Source organism: Musa acuminata, chromosome BXJ2-3, assembly GCF_036884655.1.
Source record: "Musa acuminata AAA Group cultivar baxijiao chromosome BXJ2-3, Cavendish_Baxijiao_AAA, whole genome shotgun sequence".
Classification (NCBI taxonomy): Eukaryota; Viridiplantae; Streptophyta; class Magnoliopsida; order Zingiberales; family Musaceae; genus Musa; species Musa acuminata.
In genome coordinates, this window is record NC_088340.1 from 6620554 (window position 1) to 6643399 (window position 22846).

Sequence of the window (22846 nt, forward strand, 5' to 3'; positions counted from 1 at the left end):
AAGATGCCTTGATAATTTGTCCATTTGCATGCATGGAAATTGTCAGGGGTAATAACACAAACACAAAGAAAGCGTGGGGATCAAAAGGGAGTCCACAAGCCCAAAGGAAGCTGGGAGAGACCGTGGGGAGTGGACAACGTACGGTACCAAAAGATGAGGCTACCCATACAGAGTATATACGTACGTGTTTAGGTGTATGTTACGTCGGTGATGGGAAAGAGAGGAAAGAAGGGACACGGAGACACACCTCTTCCGGCACACGAACGCCCAGTTGCAGTGAGGGGTAGCAGCGAAAGCATGGGATGGGATGGGATGGGATGGAGGAGTGAGGTGGTGGTGAAGCGAGGAATGACAAGTCAACTGTCACTTCCCACACCTCAAATCATAAGACTGTCAGCGATGCGTCAATCACTGCGATTTCCTCCGCTCCTCTCCTCCCCCCTTTCTCGCTCTCACCATCGTCGCTTCTCGGTGCGCGAGTCTGCCCCCATGCATCGCACAGGCACAAGGACTGGCGCTTTCCCATGGCGCAGCGAGGTCCGCACGAGGGGAGCGAGCCCCTCGGCACGCGCGTGGCCACGGTCAAGGCGTGGTGCATGGCATGGCCACGGCCACGGCCACCGCCACGGCCGCTGCTGCCGCTCCACCCCCCTCCCTCTCCCCAACACCCCCTGTCCCTGTCTGCACGAGTCCCCATAACTGTAGTGGAAATTAAAAGACATCGGCCCGGACGCGAAGCACGATGCCGAGCTCCCCTCAGTAAGCCCCAGTCTTTTCCTTTACTCTCTCTGCGTCTCTCTCCCTCCCTACCTACCAAGTCTATGTCTTCAACCCCCCACCTCCCCCACTCAAGTTTGAACAACAGCTGCTACAGTGCTTGCTGAAAGCAGTTCGAGCATGGAACATGGTGACAAGAATATAGCCTTTGGGATAATATCCATCTGGTGGTTTGTGAGGCATAGGGAGGAATGGTTTACTTTTATACGCACTCGAAGAGAGATCCGACATGGGCCATCAGATGTTGCAATCAGTGGGAGGAAGAGAGGAGAGGAAGATTGAATGGATCCATTGCAGAGTGGGGCAGCCATTGGAGTGCTTGAAGCCGAGAATATCTCTGAACTGTTGTTAGGTTTGTGGGGTCGTGCTTGATGTCGACCTCTCAATGCAAAGGTTCCCCAATGAACACCTCCGGATTTATTTACCAACATATGTGTGTGTGTGTGTTGCGCAGATGAATCAGCTCTCAGAGTTACTGCTTTTACTGTTGCAAGGAATGCTTTCGCCTGGAACTCTCATTGACCTGTTCTTGGTCCTATCAATGAATACTCTGCGGAGAAGAAGAGGATGATCGACTAATATTGAAGTGGGAAATAATTGCACAGACAATTAGCATCTGATAGAGAGTCCAACAAAGGTTACAGCTCATTGTCTTCTTCAATGAACCTCTAAGAACATAAAAAATAGCACTGGCAACCAACCAAGTGATTGATTTGGTACAACATGAATGGTTGGTTTATATATATAGGTGGAGTGGTAGTGAGCTGTTTATTATGTTCATGCAGGAAAGCTGCTTATTATGAGATGATGTGAAAAATCTATCTGAAAATGATGTGTGGAATAATTATATCAACCACTGAAGAAAATGAGATGCTTTGACAGCCAGTTGTCATGTAAAGTGTCATTCGATCATGGCTTCTGTGATTTCTCTTCTCAGAACACTATATCTCCATCCAATTTCCTCTTCTTACCTCCTCAATTATTTTATATGCCCCAGCCGCCCACCACATCCATCCAGATTGCTCTCTTTCTCTTTATCTTTCTCTTTCTCTGTCATACACACATAGATCACCTCTACTCTCTGTTCTCTCTCTCTCTCTCTCTCTCTCTCTTCCCAAAAAGAGATATCTCAACCCATCACGAGCGCACAAGTATACAGATAGAAAGAACAACAGGAACCAGAAGTAGCAGCACTGAAGCAGGAGCAACAGGGGATATGAAAAGAAAAGAGGTCAGAAGGAGAAACCCCCTCCTCTCTCTCTCTCTCTCGCTCTCTTGGCACTACTGCTTCTGCTACTCTTCTCTCTTGCTCACCTCGGTAGCTCTTCTAGCCTGACAAAGCTTTGTCTTCCAGAATCATGATCAGATGTAGTTCTGAACCTTAAGCTATAGAAAGGAAGGGATCAGAAGAGGACAGGGGGGAGGGAGGAAAGGGAAGAAGGAAAGCATGGAGGAAGCACTCAAGTCCCTCTCCCTGGACTACCTCAACCTGCTCATCAATGGCCAGGCCTTCAGCGACGTGACCTTCAGCGTCGAGGGCCGCCTCGTCCACGCCCACCGCTGCATCCTGGCCGCCCGCAGCCTCTTCTTCCGTAGGTTCTTCTGCGGCACTGAGCCGCCACCGCCGGGCCTGCTGTCGTCGCCGAGGGGCGGAGCGGCGTCCCCAGGGGCCACCGGTGCCGGCGTCGTCATCCCCGTGAACTCGATCAGCTACGAGGTGTTCCTGCTGATGCTGCAGTTCCTGTACAGCGGGCAGGTGTCCGTGATGCCGCAGAAGCACGAGCCCCGCCCTAACTGCGGCGAGCGCGGTTGCTGGCACACCCACTGCACCGCCGCCGTCGACCTCGCCCTCGACACCCTGGCCGCCGCCCGCTCCTTCGGCGTCAAGCAGCTCGAGCAGATCACCGAGGTCGCCTCTCCGACACGGACACTGCTCCTCCTCCCAATACTTTCACCTCCAACAGTTCACTTGGATGTGGTTCTTTTTTGGGAACGCTGAATCTAACTTGTTTGCTCTTTTTTGGATGTCGTCATCCACTGTTGTTTCTGTTCTTCCTCTTCTTCTTCTTCTTCATATATCTCCTGCGTCTTCTTTACTGTATGAAGAAGCCTTCTACAGCAACTTCTAAGAGCTGCGTCTCTCTCTCTCTCTCTCTCTCTCTCTCTCTCTCGCGAATCCACCCATCATACGCATTACTAAACTAGGGTTTTCCCTTTCCCAATAGATCAGATCCTCCTCCTACTTTGCCGTCACAATTCATGCAAGACCCTGGTGCCAACAAGCTGAACTAAGGTGCCGACTAGCTTAGCTGGTAAAGATCTTGACAGATTGACTAGCTTGAGATCTCGACAGATTATCGCACTACCCTGAATTCGAATCTCACTTGTCCTTTGCCAAAAAAGAAAATTTCATGCATCATTCCCGATTTCTTGAATTGGGTGCTTCTGCTCTCTTACGATACAATCACCAGGTCCACTACTCCGGGCGATCCTCCAATCCTCCTCTTCCTATATTTTATGCGAGGAATCAACCTAGAATTCCCTGCTCACCATCCTCTCATTTGTATGATGTCGGTCGATGCTCATGTTTGGTGTGGTTGGGTGCAGAAGCAATTGGCTAGCGTGGTGGAGAAGGCATCGATCGAGGACGTGATGAAGGTTCTGATGGCTTCGCGGCAGCAAGACATGCAGCAGCTCTGGGCCACCTGCTCGCACCTGGTCGCCAAGTCGGGCCTCCCGGCGGAGGTGCTGGCGAAGCACCTCCCCATCGACGTGGTCGCTAGGATCGAAGAGCTCCGCCTCAAGTCCTCCCTCGTCCGTCGGTCCTCCTTCGTCGGTCACCACCCCCACCAGATCGATGTCGGCGGCCCCGCTGCGGACCTCGAGGACCACCACCACAAGATCCGCCGCATGCGCCGCGCCCTCGACTCCTCCGACGTGGAGCTCGTCAAGCTGATGGTCATGGGGGAGGGGCTGAACCTCGACGATGCGTTCGCCCTCCACTACGCCGTCGAGAACTGCAGCCGCGAGGTCGTTAAGGCACTTCTCGAGCTCGGCGCCGCCGACGTCAATTGCCCGGCTGGTCCAACGGGCAAGACACCGCTCCACATCGCCGCCGAGATGGTCTGCCCCGACATGGTCGCCGTCCTGCTCGACCACCACGCCGACCCCAACGTTCGCACCGTCGACGGCGTCACCCCGCTCGACATCCTCCGCACCCTCACCTCCGACTTCCTCTTCAAGGGTGCAGTGCCAGGCCTGTCGCACATCGAACCCAACAAGCTCCGCCTGTGTCTCGAGTTAGTCCAGTCCGCGGCATTGGTCATGTCCCGTGAGGAGGCCAACTGTGGAGGGGGCACCGGCGGTGCCGGAAACAGCCCGAGCTCGGTCATCTACCCACGGATGAACCCGGAAATCGGCGCTTGCAACACGAACAGCTCAAGCTCCAGCATGGTCAACCTCAGCCTGGATTCAAGAATGGTGTATCTGAATCTTGGGATGGCGGCACAATTCGGAAGCAAGATGAACGATGGCGGCGGAGACGAAAGCGGCAGCGGTAGGCCTCGAGGTGGTGGCATCGGCCCATCCTCCATGTATCCTTCTCATGCCTTCCCATGACCAACTCCGCAAGATCCGAGGACCACCAATCCATAGCACAATAGTCACATCATTCTATAATCCGATGAATTCACAGGGGGAATGGGGAACTGTTGTATCTTTAATCCAAAGGTTTTGTTATTGGAGGAACAGGGAGAAGGGGTATGTGCAGCTGCATCCAGACATGGCAAGGAAGGGCTCCTCATAATTTTATATGTGTGTTGGATTTGTTTGGCTTGTTGGGTTCTTGGTACTTGTTTGGTTTATTGGCTCATGGGGGTGCACCAGCATGTGGGAGATTGGAAAAGGGAGACAACAAGAATCTAAGTAAGCTGTGAATGATGGAGGAGATGCATGCAGGTCAATCCTTTCTCTCCCTAACCTTTCACACCCTTTGTTTCTATCTGCTTTTTTTGTTTTTTTTCTTTTTCTTTTTTGATATCATCCCTTCCTTGTTTGTTTATTTCACTGTACAATGACCTTGTTCTTTTCTTCCCCAACCCCCTCCCCCCTCTCTCTCTCCTTCTCTCTCTCTCTCTCTCTCTCTCTCTCTCTCTCTAGACATGTAAATTTTCTCCTGCACTGAGTGAAGAATGCCTCTCTTAATTACTTGAGCAACTATAACTTTAGGTCATCAAAGCCAATGAGGGTGGGTTTCCATTTGCCTACTGCCTTTAAATGGTGTGATTTGCTTGTCCTCCCTACTGAAGCAGTGTTTTGACATGGATAGATCAATGAGCAGTGCTCTCCACAACAGCTTCAGTAGTGGCTTTCCTTTTTACATGGTTATCCATGCAACAGCCCCATCTTTATGGCCCTTTACAGTATGTTAGTGAAACAAAGGAAATCAGTAAGCTGTAGACAAATATGTCCATTGTCTTGCATGAATGCAACACTGAGTGTGACTACACTACGCTACACCAGCCTTAAGGTTTGCTCAACTTGGGTGCTTTTTATAGTGTTCTCCTTTTTCCTTCTTGTTGACTCTTTTGAGGCTCAAGGCAGTGTTTTCTTGAACATGGTGGCTTTATTAGCACTGTGTAATCTTAGCCCAGTAGCAGACTTGTGTGGTGAAATTTTAGCTCCATAATAATGCCTTCTTGTAGTTTGCCTCTACCTTCTTCTCCTGTATTTTCTTCATTCTTTTCTCTTGTACTTGGAGGTCTTACACACACAAACACATAAAGAAAGAGATGATGCTTAGATTATCTTATTTGTAAATATTGTTTGACAATCTAAAACAAGTTTGATGAATACCTTTAGCTTCTTGCTTACGCCTTATATTTAATTGTTGCTTACATGTTTCAGAACCAATAATCTGTATTTTGCCATTCAAGTTTAATGAAATCCTTTAACAGTGGTTTATGTTCTTGTTCTAGTTCCATAGAATCTGGAGTCCTTTCTATATTTTTTTATTGCTAATGATGCTGATATTTATTTTTTCATCAACCAAAAATGAAAAATATATGAACAAACCTTGTTCAGAGAAAACATATCATGATTCAGAACATCTCAACTATGTATAGTTCAATCAAGTCCATTAGCTATTCTTGTCCTTCACTGTTTTTGCAATCATGCCAAGATTTGTGGTATTCCCAAGTTCTAAAACAGCCTGTCATAATTTCACTGTAGACAGTCATGTAATAAAACTCATGTGAAGGATACTTTATCTTAAGCAAGTTGGTGAGAAATTAGCTGAACATAGTTTTCTGTATGTAATTTTGTCATCTGAAATGTGCATCTTCTTGGTTGATTTTGGATAAAAGATAATAATAATAATAAAAGTAGTACTACAAATTTAGTGGTTTAAATCAATATTGGAAGCATGTTGATTTTTTATTCCTTCATTGACCATATTCCTGGAAATGCATTCAACAACTATGTAGAATAGATGGAAATATCCTCCAAAGCTGTTTGAATTTGTCCAGGAGAATAGTCAGCTTCAACTTACAGCTGAATGTGGTTTACTAAGTCATGTGTTCAATCATTAGTACTAATCTTCTGAATGGAAAAACAAATCATTGTGAGCTTTTTCTGGCAGCTATTCTTGTCTGGTATGGGAAAAAAGCTTCCTGAAAATTGTCATCCTCCAAAGATTGCTCCCTCAATATATGAACAATGAAAGTAGGTGCTGGAGTTCAACATCAAGCCATGTTGTCATTTTATCATGAAGCAAGCTACTTACTTCATGATAAAAAAAATTACAGAATTAAAGAATATGTCTCTTGGATAAGACATCTTTTGTATATTTGATGATCTAACAGATTGTTTATATCTATAGGATTACCAGCATCTACCCTTTTTAGGCTTTTCCTGCATGCCTATTGTATTGAAACATATCCATGAACTCTAATCCCTAGCATTATGCCAAAAATATCATGCAGCAGATTGCTTATTTTAGCTTCTGGTGGTGTTGTATTGTTGTTTTGGCATAATCCCTAGGATTATGCCAAAAGGTAGTGAATTTGGGGGAGGAAAAGAACAAACTATGATTTAGTGTAATGTTATATTGGTTAGAACTTTTAGATGGTGTGTGCTACTTATGCATATTATCCAGTATAAGAATTCTATTGAAATCATATTATTCTGGTCATTGCTTACATTCAAAGTAGTTGGAGGTTGCCAATGATGGGCTTATATATGCATTTTTCATCTTTAAGGTAAGTTTTTGCAGTAGGAATCTCAAAGTCCATGATCAGCTATTTTGCTCTCATAGTGTATGGAGTACATGAGAAGCATGTAAAGAACATTTGAAAGTAGGCAAATCATGTATGATGTTTCTTGTTTTAAGATGGATAAGCTCAAATGATACTGTTTTTGCCCAAATTTCTATTGTCTGGATCTAATACATGTAGGAAGAATGGCAACTCCAGTCATCAGCTCTTCCAGGTTTATTAAGCTCCATCAAATTTGGCAGTCTACTGAAATGCTTTTTGAGATAGTATCCGAACTTGTATGAACACATGAAAAATGCCTTGACAGATGAGTATCATGGATGCAGTGTCTTGAACCCTAATCCAGTGACATCATTATTGCAGTCAGAAATGGTACATGCAAAACAAAAAACAAAAACACACAACAAGTGACCATCTGAAATATTTACATGAATTATAGGAAGCTAGTGCTTAAGTTAGTGTCTACAGTGGGTTTCTCAGATCACAGATATGTTTCCAAGTAAAAACATGCTGATACTGCAACCATGAGTAAAATATCTGATGATGGAGGCTAATTAGACCAATGAGTTCTGAGTTCTAGTAAGGCTTTAGAGAAATCATGCTTGAGCAACAAGTAGTTGTTCTCTTTTGATGATCTTAATATGATTGAGCACATTTTTAGTCTCAAAAGGTCCACCACAACTATCTGCTATTGAATCTTCCAAAAGCAAACTGGAAAGTTGGCTTAGATATATAGCTTTCTTTTGCACCACAGCTAGTCAGGCATGATTAAGAGAAAAAGTGAAGAGAAGCAGTCAAAGCTTTACGATCATGATTAGGAGGATAATATATGTGCTTCCACTATAAAGTGGATGTTTTAATTGTGCTTCCACTGTAAAGTTTTCTCTGAGGTTGTCACTCTAAAAAAAGAAAGATCTTACTGAGAAGACAGCCACTGTAAGAACTCACAAAAGACAAGAACAAAATAGTTCCAACATATATATATGCGCAGATAAGACACAGTGCAAACATCCAAATCATAATCACCAAAAAAACAACTGAGAGAGAGAGAGAGAGAGAGAGAGAGAGAGAGAGAGAGAGAGAGGGAGAGAGATTGATCTTATTGATAAGCATGTATTATTACTGTGTATTGTAGAGATTCCAATTCTTAGTTTATGTTTTCTCCTTCTGCTTATCATTTAGAGGAATTCGCAAACACTTACAAAACCTGATGAATACTTTCTAAAGAAATGCATTAACTAATAAATTATATATATATATATATATATATATATATATATAAGTGTGTGTGTTAACTTTTCTAAACCAAATTTTATCATAAGTTGTTTGCCTATTTAGATGTTCAAATGTCAATGGGTCAATACTATTTTGCTTGAAATGAAAAAATATAGAAAAATAAAAAAATCATAAAAATAAAGAATAAAATTTCTAAACTAGTGTAAGTATGATACATGTGGATAGGGTTACAATATGTTGATAAAGATTTTAAATGATTTGGACTTATTTCACCCTGAAAATAGGTTATCGTATATTAGGAGTTTACTTTCCTAGACTAAATTTTCATGAATTATCAACCTATTTAAAAGCTCAAATATCAAAGATATATTGCATGAGTCCATACTATTTTGCTGGAAATAAAAAAAAATATTGAGAAACTAGACAATTGGTAGACTCTTAAGATATGATTAAATCAAAAAATATAGAATAAAATCCCTAAATTAGATATATATATATATATATATATATATATATATAATATGTCCGTATGGGTTCAAAGAAAATATTTCATGAAGATTTCAAATGATTTGAACATCTCCCGGTAGGGGATACCCTATTTTTGATTTCACCCCAAAAATAGGATATCGTATATTATGAGTTGATTTTTTTTTGCTAAGTTTATATCATCGTTGTCCACTTAGATGCTCAAATGTTAAAGAATATTACGTAGATTCGTGTCATTTTGTTTGAAATAGAAAATTATAGAGAAAATAGAACAAGGGCAGATTATTAAGATGTTGAATAAATCAAAAAATAAAAATAAAATCTCTAAATTAGAAAAAACTTTGATACATGTATATATGGGTGTAGTGCAAATATTTCAAATATTTAATACTTTATTTTTTATTTCACCTCAAAAATAGGATATCATATATCAAGAGTTGCCTTTTCTAAACCAAAATTTTATTTTGGGCTGTCTATCTATTTACATGCTCAAATGTCAAATAATATTATATGAGACCATGCTATTTTGTTGAAATAAAAAATTACTTTAAAAAATTAAAAATATTAAAATATTAAGATTTGAATAAATAAAAGATTATAGAATAAAATCTCTTAATTGGAAAATGTATGAGACAAGTCCATATGGGTGAAATGCAAACCTTTCATGAATCTTTCAAATGATTTGAAGTCCACCCTATATGTGATACCTTCTTTTTTACCACCCCAAAAACAAGGTATCATATACCAGGAGTTAAAACTATTCTGCACTTTGGAGTTGACTATTTAGATCAAATATTTAATATAAAGAATTCAGTAACTTGTTTTGAGAACAATGAGAATATTCGAATTTATCATGAAATAAACTCTTGAATTCCTCATGAACTGCTGAACGATCTGCATTGGTGGAATCACCACCAACTACAAATACTTGAAATCCATTTCTTCTTGTCTCCCATTTGCAATTTGGTGGAGCAAAAAATTGATCTTTATCTCCACAATATCATTCTTTGGGCCTTCATTCCCAGAGTACATCAACAGCAGAGCAGTATTTACCCAGTTGGCTCTTCATTTGTTGGAACTCAGGTAACTCCTGCTAGATCAAATAATTGTGTACTGCCGCCATCTTCTCATAGCAACTAGTTCTTGTGTTCTCTCAAGACTTTTTTTCTTTATCCTGCCTTATCCTTTGTAGATCGTGGCTTTAATTGGTGAGTTCTTGTTATTTCCAGGTTCAGATATCCCTACATCAGTATAATTTTTCCAATCAACAAAAAATATATCATCATGCAACCTGGGGTACCAAAGCAGAAAATTGTAGTATTTTTTATTAAATCATCAACATAAGATTGCTGCAAAACATGATCGGATAATAAGGATTAATGAGCATTAAGACCAACCATTGGAAAGAGATTATCAAATACCTGCCATTGCATTTTGTAGGTAAGTTATGATGAATGAATAGAATCCGACCATTTCTCATACAGTGAAAATAGTTTCTTCTAACCTGTATAGCTGCAGGTGCTAGCAATTCTTTTGATTTCTTTCTTCTTAGAAGCATCTGAGACCACATTTGTGAGAAGTCAATGAACATTGAGAACCATCTATGATGAATGTTTCGAAGCAAAAGTAGCAGTGATGCAGACACCTTTAAATCCTGTTATTCTGTAAACAGAACACCAGCAAAACCCAAATTCAAGCTTATGACAAGAGCAGGAAGACCCCTAATAATGATTTCAAACTAGCCAATGTATGGGAATCATGAGACATCTTGACAAATCCTACCGATTTCTTTCATATCCACTTCCCCTTCATCCCCATAGACAACATCCAATTCAATAAGATAAATTCATCTAACATCATAAATTCTGATCACTTTGTTGTGTTTCAAAGCTTTATAATCCAATGCAATTGAATGCAGGTGATAAGAGCAGGCTTAACAGAGAAATAAAATTGACCCTGATATCATTTTGAAGTCAAAATGATACTCCTGATAACTATTCCTTCCTTTTATATCATAACAATTTCTGTCTTAACTTGGTCCATCTGCCTTGAAGAATTCAACTACAGAACTTTTGGCAAGTATATGCACATCACATGTCCAGCCATCATGGGCACTTGCATTAGACATTGACTGGTTCCACTGTCATGCATGACAGGTTGAAATGAAGAATGAAACTGAGTTTCGTTTCAGTTTGATTTTGAGAGACCCTGCCTTCTTCCCAAATCCATGTTGAAAGAACAAATCCAAATTAAGCACTTGAATAACTGAGGGTTTTGTATGGAACCATGCCATACAATATGGTTAGATATATAGCACTGGACTTTTCTGATAAGTGATTGTTAATATATTTGAACTGAAGGCTATGTTTTTGTCTAAAAAAAATCGACTGACCTTCCAAAACTGGCACATTGGAGTTCATAGCAGAATCCCGCTTCCTTTGAGTCAAGCTTCTTGGAGGAGCTCCTAGAGGCAAACAAACAATATATTACGACAACAATATTTACTTTGAATGACCAACAACTGAAGTATAAAAAAGTAAAATATAGACATCGGATAAACTTACAACCAGTAAGCAACAGGAAGATGATTGAGGATAACAATCTAGAAAATGAGGAACCACTGTTTTGTTTTATCCCTCTTCATAAAGCCAATGGAGGGTATCTTTGTGAACCAAGTGTCTGAAAAGAGAATATATTTAAATAGAACAAAAATATGCAATAAAAGCTTAAGAATTTTAAGATGCATGAATTGAAGGATAAAAAAGAAAGAAAAGAAATCCAATATGCTCAAAAAACAACAAACATTGCCAAAGAAACAAACTACAGGATCAACATATAGGGGAAAGTATACTGAAGGGAAAAGGAACATCCTCTACACAGCATAAGTATAGCTAGCTTCATTTCCCAACAGCAAACCACGGTCTCAACAACATAAACAATCTCCAAAACACAAATAAAGTCGACATGTACTGGTAGACAACGGCAAGTGTAGAAGCGAACAACAGACAGAGAAAAGAAGAGAGGTAGGAAGCAAACTTCACCATTGGCAGTTTTTTAAACGACAATTTAACACAGCCTGTAAAAAAAGGAAATAACAACAATGCAAATAACTAGAAGTGGCCATGTCATGATGTAGCAAATTTGTTTCACATGTCTCTTCCAACTGTGCAGTTGATTCTTACGCCATTCTGAGAGTGAACAAAAGCTTGCAAGGAGATATATATGCACTTAAACTGGTTGGAGAATAGCATGGATCTCAGCTGCTCTCAGAGTGTGAACATGCCTTGCATCTGCAAACTAATTGCTTTTGTCCATGGCATGAAAAAAGGCTATTGCCATCTCAGTTTACAACCACCTAAGTTACAATAATGACAAGCTTTCATAATAAAAATTGGCATACAAAATGACAATAAATATAATCTGAGTCATAACTACGACAAAATATACTGTAATGTTATGTAAAAACCAAAATCGATCTGATGTGCTTGAAAATTTTTGAACAACAATCACGCCAAATAATCCACTACATGGAAGATGTAAAAGCAATTAACATACCAGAGAACACAAGTTCTGAAGAAACCTTAACATGGAATTAAGACCATGTAAAACCTATATATAAAAGCAAAGGTCCAGAAATTTTCATTTACATTGAAATTTCTTGCCAACTACCAGAACTGAGCCACTATGATGGCGATCCATGTAGGAAATGGGCAGACAAAACATTTCAAAATCAAAGAAAAATGTTTATGGGTATGCCTCTATCATAACAACTTCATGGAAAATCATATCAAATCTCACTATTGACACTAAGTGTTCTCAGTCAATGATGAACCAATCTGAAGCATCAGCAGATACACGGGACTAAATTCCTTGTCTCCTTGAGCTCTGGCCTTTATCTCATAATCATCAAGGGTTGCTTTAATTCCTTTCCAAATCTGATCCTCACCTTGTGAATCAAGCCAGAGAGAGTACTGAAGAGGTGTAAGCTTATTCCTCTGCAATGGTGAATGCAACTCATCAGGGCCTCGAGAATACAGGTGGTGGAGTACCACACTTGGTGGCAGATCCTTGAGAAGTGAAGACCCTCCAAGCTGAGCTGTCTCCAGAAAGATGACAGGCCGGAAAGCACGAAGTGCTCGATATGGTGCACCGAGCTGCTCGACAGGAAACAAGTTCTGGCCAACAGCGAGCTCAAGCTCTGCCATATCCCTTGCCAACCTCAGCTTGCCTGACTCAGAAAGAGGCCTCACCAGAGAAGCATGTCGGATGAAGAATATTAGGACTCGAGAAGCCATCCTGCGAACTAGCATGGTGCATATAGTCTCAGAACGAGCAGCAGAAGAAGGCAGAAGTTTGGACAGGAACTCATTCCGGAAATGAAGTGTGCATTTCTGCAACTCATCCATGTAATTAGAGGCATTGTTATCCATGGACACATCCATCCCCTCAGCTCCATAGTCTTGATCATGGATTTGCAGGATGCAAGATTCCAGGCGATCAAGCATCGCTTGGAATAATGAGGTTACTGAGTCACATGCAACTCCATAGATGACACCAAGCGAAGGTGACAGGACATCTGAGGCTATGGTTGGAAGTGAAGATGTAGTGCTTGTAATGCGTGCATGGATCTCCTGCAGATGCTGGCAAAGGGAAAAATTCTTGATTTGGGCTGCAGTTGCAGGACCCATAACCTGGCGAGCTTCAGGACCAGTGGATATCTAAAAGTCAAAAAATATAAAAGCATTAGATGAAACTTCTGACAAATTAACTAAAGCAAAAGAAGGTTGATTATGTAATACCCTCAGATAGTCCTACTCGTTATTAGTCAATCAACAACCAAATCTAATAGAAATGGTCGATCCCATAAGCCCTCAAACTTGAGTTACTTTGAGACTAACCAAAACAAAACAAAGCTAGTGCATAAAAAATGAAAGCAAAAGTATTGTATTGCAACAAATCTAATCACTTTAACATCTATCAGCTATATCTCCTTCAATCAGACCTACTTAGAATTCCAATTGTTGGCGCTCAAAGCAGATTAAATTAGCCTCTTCAATAGTACTAAGAAATTAATTTCTATAGAAAAACAAGAACATACCACACTGTTGACCTCAATTTAAAATTAATTAGGCTGAATTGCAACAATTCACTTCCTCTGCATCATGTCCTGACAATATTTTTTAAATTTGCAACTACTAGACAAATCATAATTAATCCAGATTTTGGGTACGAAAAGTAACACTAAAGTCTCACTCATGTTCACAAAATTGCAACATTTAAGGAAATAAATTTATCTAAAACCAATAAGAAGCACAACAATCTAATTTTGTATGAATGGCAACGAGTGATGAATCATCTGGAGACGTAAAGACTAAGCAATTTTGTCTTTTACAGGACTTGGCTTGGCATCAAGGGAAAATAATAGATGGCATGTCTTTCACTGCAATTTCTACATTTATTATACTTTCACACATATGAATCTAATTATTAGATTTTATGTATGCAAATGATCATGCATCCAATTGATAGTCTATATGTCCTAGATCATTTAACAATGAAGAACCAAAAAAAGATTCATTAAATCGAATGTTATGCTTCTTAGTAGATTTTCCTTATTTGCAAAACAAAAACTTTAATTTTGAGTTCACTTTGTGATACAGGACAGAGATAAAAAAAATGGTTACCTACTTACAAACTTGACTTCTACCTTTCTTATATAAGCACGTCATAATAAATCCATAACTGCTAAGTTATAGATTATACTCATTAGCTTGTCCTCGAGGTTTTCAGAATGTAGATAAAATAACAAAGCAGTTGCTTTTCTGGAATTTTGATGGATTACAACATGTGACCCTTATATCAGCCTTAGAGGAATGGGAAAAAGCAAGTGAGAACTTTCTAATACGTGGCAGCTGTCTTAAATTCCTCGATGTCCAAAAGCCAACAGTATCAAAACTTCAAGAACAGAGTAATCAGATAACTTAATGATCAGGACATACTCTGGATAGTGAAAACACAAAGGAAATTAAACATTATCTCAAGGTAGTATACTAGAAGATTTCTAGAACCTACATTCGACTGCATATCCCAGAAACAAATGGAAGCATCACAGGTATCCAAAATTCACATTTGTGAACTTAAGCATAAGATTCAGACATTGAAGAAAAAACATGTACACAAGTAGATATCATTCAAATGGTCTTGGATTTTGGAAATCATTTACCTGGTATTCAGCTCTCTCAGCTAACAAGAGCAGAACTTTGCCAATTTCATGTAAAACAAGAAGCATAAGGTGCCCATGCATTCTCACAACTTCAATCTCTTCTTGGATACGCAATACAATTCTAGAGATCTGGTCCTTGGAGGGAATACTTCCACGGCTAGACACAGGGAATATGCTATTTACACTATCTGAGAGACGACTTAAGCATAGAGCTAGAAATGATGTCTGGAATATGTTAATTGTAGCAACCAGTTGTTCCTTCCCTTCAGGGTTGAGAGCTGGTAGAACCCCTTTAACATCAGTATCTCTTGAGATTCTTTCAAGAAGATTCTCAATCATAGAGAACAACTTCGGATACCCATGTGTAAATGCCTCTTTGACAAAACTAGATGCTGTGAAAGCAGATTTCATTTGGCTTGCAAAAGCTTTGACAAGTGCTTCCCAGACCCGATCTGTTAATAGAGGATCACCCTCCTGCACAACATCCAATAAGAGAAAAAGATAATTCAGAATCAATTAGTCAAAAAGAATCAGTATAACTAAAATCCATTAGAAAAAGAAGTCCATCAGATGACAGAACTCGGGAAGAACAAAAAAGAAAGTGCAACTTACTACAACACAAACTTGTCATGTTCCAAGAGCCATGAGATGCTAAAAGCTTCTTGTCAAATTTCGGGACCAACAAAGGTATTTTTGCAGAGTCTGCACCTTACTTTAAAGGTAATTGATGAGTCTATTACATATTTAAAGAATTCAGCTTAGAGAAGGGAACAAAATGGAAGCATAAAGAACGACATCAGGAATGAGGCAGGGAAGATTTGTTGCTTCAATAAAGACGAAAGGGGGAAGTGTTAGTTAACCACTTGTTTTATATTTCAAGTTTCTGAATGACATTCTCTGTGAATAGCATAACAAGACACCCCGACTGAGATCAGGTTGATAGTTTTTATCAAACTCAATTTCACACCAAAGGTTGGATCAACTAATCTGGCAGGGTCAGACCTAGAGACAGATAAAAGGGTGCAATTGACTTTGTCTAGTTCAATCTGATGAAGAAAATGCCTAAAATTGATTTTATATCAATTATGCATTTGATTGGAACACTATAGTAAAAATTTCAGAGGCAACACAGACATGCAAAAAGGATTTCTTTTCCTACAAAAGAGGTATACGTAGGCAGGTTTTGAACAGTACATGACCACAGAAGTGGCCGCAGGATCAGAAGACACTTTACTAACTAAGATATCCACAATAACCATACAACACAGGAGTAAGCGCAACAATTTTGCCAATTTTATGACAGTTTCATAATTGAAGGTCGTGAGATGCAACAGATAAAGAAGTAAGCAGATTGATCTACTAAAAGCATTTATAAACAAGCCAAATTCACAATCAAAAGCTCGGGAGAAATGGCCTGATCCGAGAGAGAAATCAACTCACCTGCCAGACCTCATGGAGGAAGAGGACCTGCGTGAATGGCACCCTCTTCTTCGATAGCACGGTCTGAAGTTGCCACACCGCCGTCACAACCCTGTGAAGCTCGTCCATGCACCTTCCCATCCGCTCCCACAGAGCCTCCGCAGCCCTTTTCCCTGCCCCAATCTGCGGTGTCCCGCTCCTCTGCACCCCGCCGGGTCCAAAACCCCCTGATGATGTCGAGATCGTCTTCATGTCAAGCGCCACGCCAACGCTCTTGACACCCACACCCTTGTACTTGCTGACGAGGGTGTCGACAGCGGATCTGAGCTCGCCTAGGTTGTAGAACACCTGGAGGCCGCACCAGATGTCGTTCTGGTTGGACTCATCCATGCCCCGTTCGACGGCCTTCATCGCCTCGGCACGCAGCCGGTTCCCGGTCTCCGAGAGCCAACGGATCTCCTCCTCGACGACGGAGATCCCAGAGAGGCCGCGCTCCTGGTAGAGGAGCTCGATCTCACGGTGCATCTCCGCAGCCTTGGCGAGGTCAAGGCGATCGGAAGGCCCCACAGCGACGAGATCGCGGAGCCTGCGGGAGAGGCGTAAGAGGCGGGCGGCAGATGCAAGGAGGTCGGCGGCGGCGTGGAGGTTGGAGAGCTGGAGGGTGTGGGTGCGGACGACACGGCGAGGCTCGGCGAGATCTTGGCGGGCGCGGCGTAGGGAGGACTGAAGGGCGTTGACGCCGGAGCGGACGGCGGCGAGGGAGGACTCGGCGGAGCGGAGGGAGGCGAGCTGGGAGAGGAGGGCGGGGTGGCGGGCGAGGACCTCGGATCGGAGGTGACCCTGAAGGAGGTGGACGGCGTCCTGGAGGGACTCGGCAAGGGCGGCGGCGGAGCCGGAGCTGAGGGCCTGGGAGGAGAAGCGGGCGGAGTCGAAGTCAGGGGACAGGAAGGCGGAGAAGACGGGGTCGGAGGCGAAGGCGTCGAGAGGGGAGGAGGAGGCGTCGGGGGCGGGTGGCGGTCGGGGAGAGGCGGCGGTGGTGGGGGCCGGGCGGTCCTTGAAGGTGGCAAGCTTTTGGAGCGGGGAGGAAGGGAGGATGCGCGGCGACGCCATGGAAAGAGAAGGGCCGATTCCACCAGATCTCGGCCTCCTCCTCTGTCAGAGTTTGTGTAAATAGTTACAGCAGTAGAAATACGAAGAATACGTACTAGCAGTAGTAGTAAGATGGGTGGGAAATAGAAACCGTAAAAGGAGGCCAAACAAGTACTGACGGACCGAGTGGTTTCTCTTTTTTATATTTATTTTTTTGGTTTATAAAGATAAAAATTTTCCTGGGCCTTATTTTTTATTTTTAATATAGTTTTGGATTGATTTTTAATAGAAACACTTTGTTCATGAGAATATTGACAACAAGATATATATATATATATAGCTGAGAGATTACAACCTCTAATTGTTGCTTTAGAATAATTTTTCATAAGCAACATTTCGAATGGACCATGCAGGAATGTAGCAATGGATCACTTGATTGGCCATTGCAATAGGGGTCATCCAGCAGTTGCATAACATGTCTCAATTCCTCCAAAAAAACAAAATATGTCAATAGAACCATATGGAAGGCTAGATAGAAATAGAACAAGTCACTATCAAAATGTCAAAATAATGGACTGATAGAAGTCTCATTGGAAATTTTGGATCGCCCAAGCAAATCCTAATCGATGCAGCAAAATCCAACTTGTCAAATCAGTGAACCATGGACGAACAAATGTACCGATTAAGCACAGAGATATGGATGGAAGCAGTTTCTGTAATGATAATATTCAACTCTTCGCTGACTTGTTCTCGAGCTCCCTCCTCAACTGTAGGGAGAAATCATCGTTAACATCATCATCATCCCAGTCATCCTCCCACTGCTGCAGGGCTTCTTTACCTTCTTCCTTGTCATCCCATTCTGCAGTCGATCAAAATGACTGACATAAAGATCAAAGATTTCATCCCTCTTCCAACTATTGACTTAGTTATAACTCAAGCAATATGTATACTGCTAAAAATACACAGAAAAATTGTCTTTATAGAAAATAAAACAAATATATAAGATATAGATGCGACAGTGATATTTTTAATTCAAGCACTTCATAGAAAATGTTGAGTAAAAGAATGGAATATGTATTACATCGAGGTATGATCCACTTAACTGTGATGCAAATTAGATAGATCTTGTAATGCCTTTTTTCAGAACTTACAACTTTTAGAACTTCAAATCTCAAGTTAACATATTAAATAATTTGAGTTTGGGCATCATTTAGTTGGTAAAACAAACAAAATAAAGATATCTGGAGCCAGTCGGCAAAAATGGAATAAAGGGCGGAGCATTTTTGTTGCAAATAACACCAGCACCAGCCCAGAACTTGACCAGTGCATCAGGATCTAAGATCACTATACCTCAGCCCGACTCCTAAAAGGAATCAGCTGGATGCTCAGTAGGAGTCTAAATTCCCATTTCATGTGGAAGAGGCAGTACAAGGTGCACTAAGTGGGATTTAACAGTTCCATATAAGTGGACCAGCTAACCCATTTAAGCAATTGCATTTTCACAGATATCGCAGTATGGCCTAGATAAAAAAAACAAGGATATTTATTGAGAAGCACTATTTTTCCTCACTACATCTTTGATTTCCCACAATATTGTCAATTTATCAACTAACGAACTAATTGTAGACAAACACAAAAAAAAAACATGACCAATACATACCAAATTATTGACGACAACATAAGATACACTAGGATGTTATATGCTACAATCAATGCACCATACTGTTTGCTCTGAACTTTTTAAGTGACATTACATCTCCACCATGCTAATGATGTTCATGTGACTCATCCTACAAGGATACTTGATGAAATCATCAAACATGAAAAGAAAATGCTGAATGGAGAGAATTTAAGCACTTCAATTTGGCTCTAAGGTAGCCGTTCTAATTTGATTTAAAAATAAATTTGGTATATTTCAGAAAGGTTAGCATCTTTCGTTTTCTGATGTAACCATGAGCTCGGAAGTAAATTCAGTATGTAGTAAAAATTAACCCATGAAGCATATATTATTACCGGGTACCAGCTATTTTCAGTGAAACCCATGAACAAATGAGAAGAGAAAAAGAGGCCTCCTCTCTCTCTGGTTTACCAAGGAAACAAAGATATTTGTTGGATCTAAAGGGACAGATAAGGTGCATTACCAAAATATTTATTTTAAAAAATCCAAGGACAGAGATGATTTTTTAACTACCCAGTATAATTTAACTGTGTTTTTAAAAACCAAATTTAGATGTAAAATCTTTTCTGGAACATGCAACAAATAGTGTTATTAAGAGGTGTTCATACTCTCTCATAGGCACTCATGCGAGGCGAGGTGAGGCAAGGCAAAGTCAAAGCGCTCAAACACTCACGTAGGCCATGCCTAGGCAAGCACCCTGATTGAGGCATTGGACAATCAGGCACTTTCCTAGGGCTCACCTGAGTTTCCAGCCTAACAAGATCTCGCTTGAGGCATTGGACAATCAGACACTTGCCTAGGACTCGCCTGAGCTTCTAGCCTAACAAGATTTTTCGCTGACACCCACACATAAGGTTTTCTGTCTATTCCCTAATGTATTAAATTCATCCAACAAATTCATAAAAATAAAAGATACCAATTCAAGTACTTCGATGTGTATTCAGCAAAATCAAGCACTCGAGGCTGACATCGATTTGTGTATAATTATTCATCCTATTTCTCTAGATGATATTGATGATTCAAATGAACAATCTGTTGGGATAAGCGTGCTAACATGTCCAACACACAAGATGATTTAATATTTGATGATCACATTTAAATACAGGGTGATTTAGCAAGGGAAACTATAGTTGAAGAAAAAAGGGCATCGACTATGAGTGCAAACATCAAGTTCAAGGATAGTAAATATAAAAAGGAGGAAATAGAATAAGAGGCTAATATCAATGATGATGTTGATGATGATGTGATGCACCTTGACAACCACTAGAACTCCTGGATTGAAAGATATTTAAATGTCTTTCATTTTGTTATTTATATATGAACTGGTGTAATTATCATTTGTTGATTGACTACTTAAGAGACACTTTATGCTTATGCGATTTGGTGCCTTGGTGATAACCATCATGCATACATAATAATATAAAACTCATTTTGAGCCAAGTTCTTGTTTTAATGATTATTGTTACATAAATAAACTCCCATAGTTTTTTTATCACGCCTTATTTTACTCAGGCAAATGCCTAATTCAGTAACTAATGCCTAGAGCTAAAAGGAACCTTTGTGCTTTATATTGCCTAGCGCTTTCGACAACAGTGGCAACAAGTGAACCATGCACATGCAAGTACTCAGCATATGTAACCACATACTTCAGAAAAAAAAGGACAAACAATTCTTGATGTTCATAAAGAAAAAGAACATGGAAATATTATTTTGTAGAGTTACTTTTCAGTATCCTTCTGGTAAAAATCCACTACGTTGGAAGATGGGGGAATGCAAAAAGGTCATTCAAAATCACCTCATGCAAAGAGAAGAGCAGTGGATCAAACATCCTTTGAAAAAACAAATTATTGGAAAAACAAGTAAAAAAACAAAGCTAGCATGATGATGTTCCATTAGTAAGAATTACATATGATCATACAGCTCACGTATTAATAATACACGGTAAGGAAAAAAATGAAGTTACAGAGGACAGAGAATTGTATTTCAAATAAGGTTCCTATATTTTCTGCCCAACTTACACCCACATTATCCAAGAATCTCACCAATCCAGCAGGTATTGACAGCTAATCAGTCATAGAATTCTCCTAGAATGAATCAGAGGCATTCAAACTTCAAGTATTTTCACTTAACAAGCAGTCTCTCTTCTGCATATAAATTGTGCCCCTTCTAACATTATCGCCTTAATCCACAACTGTGGTATGACACATGATCTTTCCCTTCATCTTGTCATCACTCTTCTTCCTTGCCTCACTAATGCAAGTCCATGATAATTTTATTATATCTTCCTACAGGGAAAAAAAGACAATGAGATGCATCGCTTCTCATTCCCGTGTTTCAAGCATCAATGAACAAAGAAGAATTTGGTCCCATGGGAAAGCTAGTGTATTTTCCATTAAACGAATATTGTTAGCATCCTAGAGCTGTGTAAACAGATTAAGTCTGGCCTTTTCAAGAATTGGATAACTCCAAACAGTAGGGTACCCTAAGTACTGAAAATGTGTGATTGCAAAGATCCGAAATTCGTCTGTTCTGAGATTTAGACCCAATCTACCACTACTTTGGAAGATAAACTCCAGACATGAATAAAGGCAGTCGTGCAACATGAAATCAAGTAAGAAATTTCCCTTAGATGCTGATCAATACCCTCAGAGCTTGGTGTTGGCAGTATGGAATCCAATGCTTAGGACGAGAATTAAAGATCACAAATATAGGACATGATATGAACTACCATATCATGCCTCCTTGTGTCACTCGTTAATTCGAAAATCTAAGCGGCGATGTCGACAAGAGACACATACAACTGATTCTACTCACGGATTCTTGAAAGATGCATCATACGAATCTGCTAAAAGAAAGGGCTTTATGTCTTCAAGTGTTGTTTCCTATGCTTCTACCAAACAATACCGAGAAGAGATCAGCTTTATGTTACCTTGATCGATCTCGAAGTCTTCGAACTCGTCGTCGTCCTCGAAGAGATCCATCTTAACATCTTCGGCAGCAGCAGGCTTCGCCTCCGTCGCCATTCTGCGAGATAACCGAGAAGCGCGCCTGCAGATTTACGACTGTAAACTAGGGTTCCGATCGACTTTTAGAGGGCCAGAAAGCCCTCCTTTTTTTGAACTATAATACCCAAACGTGCTACCTGCCTTCTGAGTGGCGAAGGTGAACAGCCCACCTGTGGAACTCACATTTGGTCATCGGTGCGTTGCGTCACACGGTAAACACGTGGGTGAGAAAAAACGAGGGTTCCATTCGATAACTTAACGGCCACTACCAGCCTTGTGATTGGAGAACTTAACGGCTCCTGTGGGATCCACATGTGGCCATTGGTGCTCTCCATCAGACGGTAAACAGCTTGGACGAGTGAGATAATGGAAAAAGATCGCGTGGGATCTTTGCACATTAATAGTACTATGCACATTTTCTTGGACCCAAAAGCTGTTAAAACTAGGAATAGAAAGGGTTTTCTCGCATATTTTAGTTAAATCATTTTTAATTGTAACAATCACGGGATAAGAATTTAAAAATAAATATTAACAAGTCATGATATGCAGTGAAATTAAATAGAATCACTATCAAATAAAATATCAAGATTTATGTGAAAAATTCCTCCAAGAAAAATAAAAATTATGGGATAAACTAAAGATAATATGAGAATGATAAATA

At 40.6% G+C, this 22846-nt stretch overlaps 3 protein-coding genes across 3 annotated transcripts; 1 reads left to right on the forward strand and 2 right to left on the reverse strand.

The window, feature by feature from the left end:
• The first annotated feature begins 1860 nt into the window (after window positions 1–1860).
• On the forward strand, window positions 1861–4589 carry LOC135607117 (BTB/POZ domain and ankyrin repeat-containing protein NPR5-like). Its single transcript, XM_065098655.1, has 3 exons — window positions 1861–2008; window positions 2132–2686; window positions 3385–4589. Exons 2-3 carry the CDS (start codon window positions 2225–2227, stop codon window positions 4393–4395), a joined length of 1473 nt encoding a protein of 490 aa, XP_064954727.1. The 5' UTR covers window positions 1861–2008; window positions 2132–2224; the 3' UTR covers window positions 4396–4589.
• Window positions 4590–12339: 7750 nt separating this feature from the next.
• Window positions 12340–17611, reverse strand: LOC103977694 (conserved oligomeric Golgi complex subunit 5). Its single transcript, XM_009393276.3, has 3 exons — window positions 16435–17611; window positions 14995–15468; window positions 12340–13489 (listed from the first exon to the last, which is right to left on the reverse strand). The coding sequence occupies exons 1-3, from the start codon at window positions 17521–17523 to the stop codon at window positions 12578–12580; spliced, it is 2475 nt and encodes an 824-aa protein (XP_009391551.2). The 5' UTR covers window positions 17524–17611; the 3' UTR covers window positions 12340–12577.
• A 426-nt stretch (window positions 17612–18037) lies between these two features.
• Window positions 18038–22335, reverse strand: LOC103977695 (protein DELETION OF SUV3 SUPPRESSOR 1(I)). Its single transcript, XM_065098656.1, has 2 exons — window positions 22110–22335; window positions 18038–18361 (listed from the first exon to the last, which is right to left on the reverse strand). Exons 1-2 carry the CDS (start codon window positions 22201–22203, stop codon window positions 18231–18233), a joined length of 225 nt encoding a protein of 74 aa, XP_064954728.1. The 5' UTR covers window positions 22204–22335; the 3' UTR covers window positions 18038–18230.
• Between the last annotated feature and the right edge of the window lie 511 nt (window positions 22336–22846).

Bases quoted from the DNA above. Each gene is read 5' to 3' on its own strand.
- LOC135607117 (XM_065098655.1), top strand. From the start codon at position 2,225: ATGGAGGAAGCACTCAAGTCCCTCTCCCTGGACTACCTCAACCTGCTC. The intron at 2,687-3,384 runs GTCGCCTCTCCG...GGTTGGGTGCAG, and splicing joins AGCTCGAGCAGATCACCGAG to AAGCAATTGGCTAGCGTGGT.
- LOC103977694 (XM_009393276.3), bottom strand. From the start codon at position 17,523: ATGGCGTCGCCGCGCATCCTCCCTTCCTCCCCGCTCCAAAAGCTTGCC. The intron at 15,469-16,434 runs GTGAGTTGATTT...GATGTTGTGCAG, and splicing joins TCCTCCATGAGGTCTGGCAG to GAGGGTGATCCTCTATTAAC. The intron at 13,490-14,994 runs GTAAATGATTTC...TTTGACTTTTAG, and splicing joins CTGAGAGAGCTGAATACCAG to ATATCCACTGGTCCTGAAGC.
- LOC103977695 (XM_065098656.1), bottom strand. From the start codon at position 22,203: ATGGCGACGGAGGCGAAGCCTGCTGCTGCCGAAGATGTTAAGATGGAT. The intron at 18,362-22,109 runs GTAACATAAAGC...GATCGACTGCAG, and splicing joins AGACTTCGAGATCGATCAAG to AATGGGATGACAAGGAAGAA.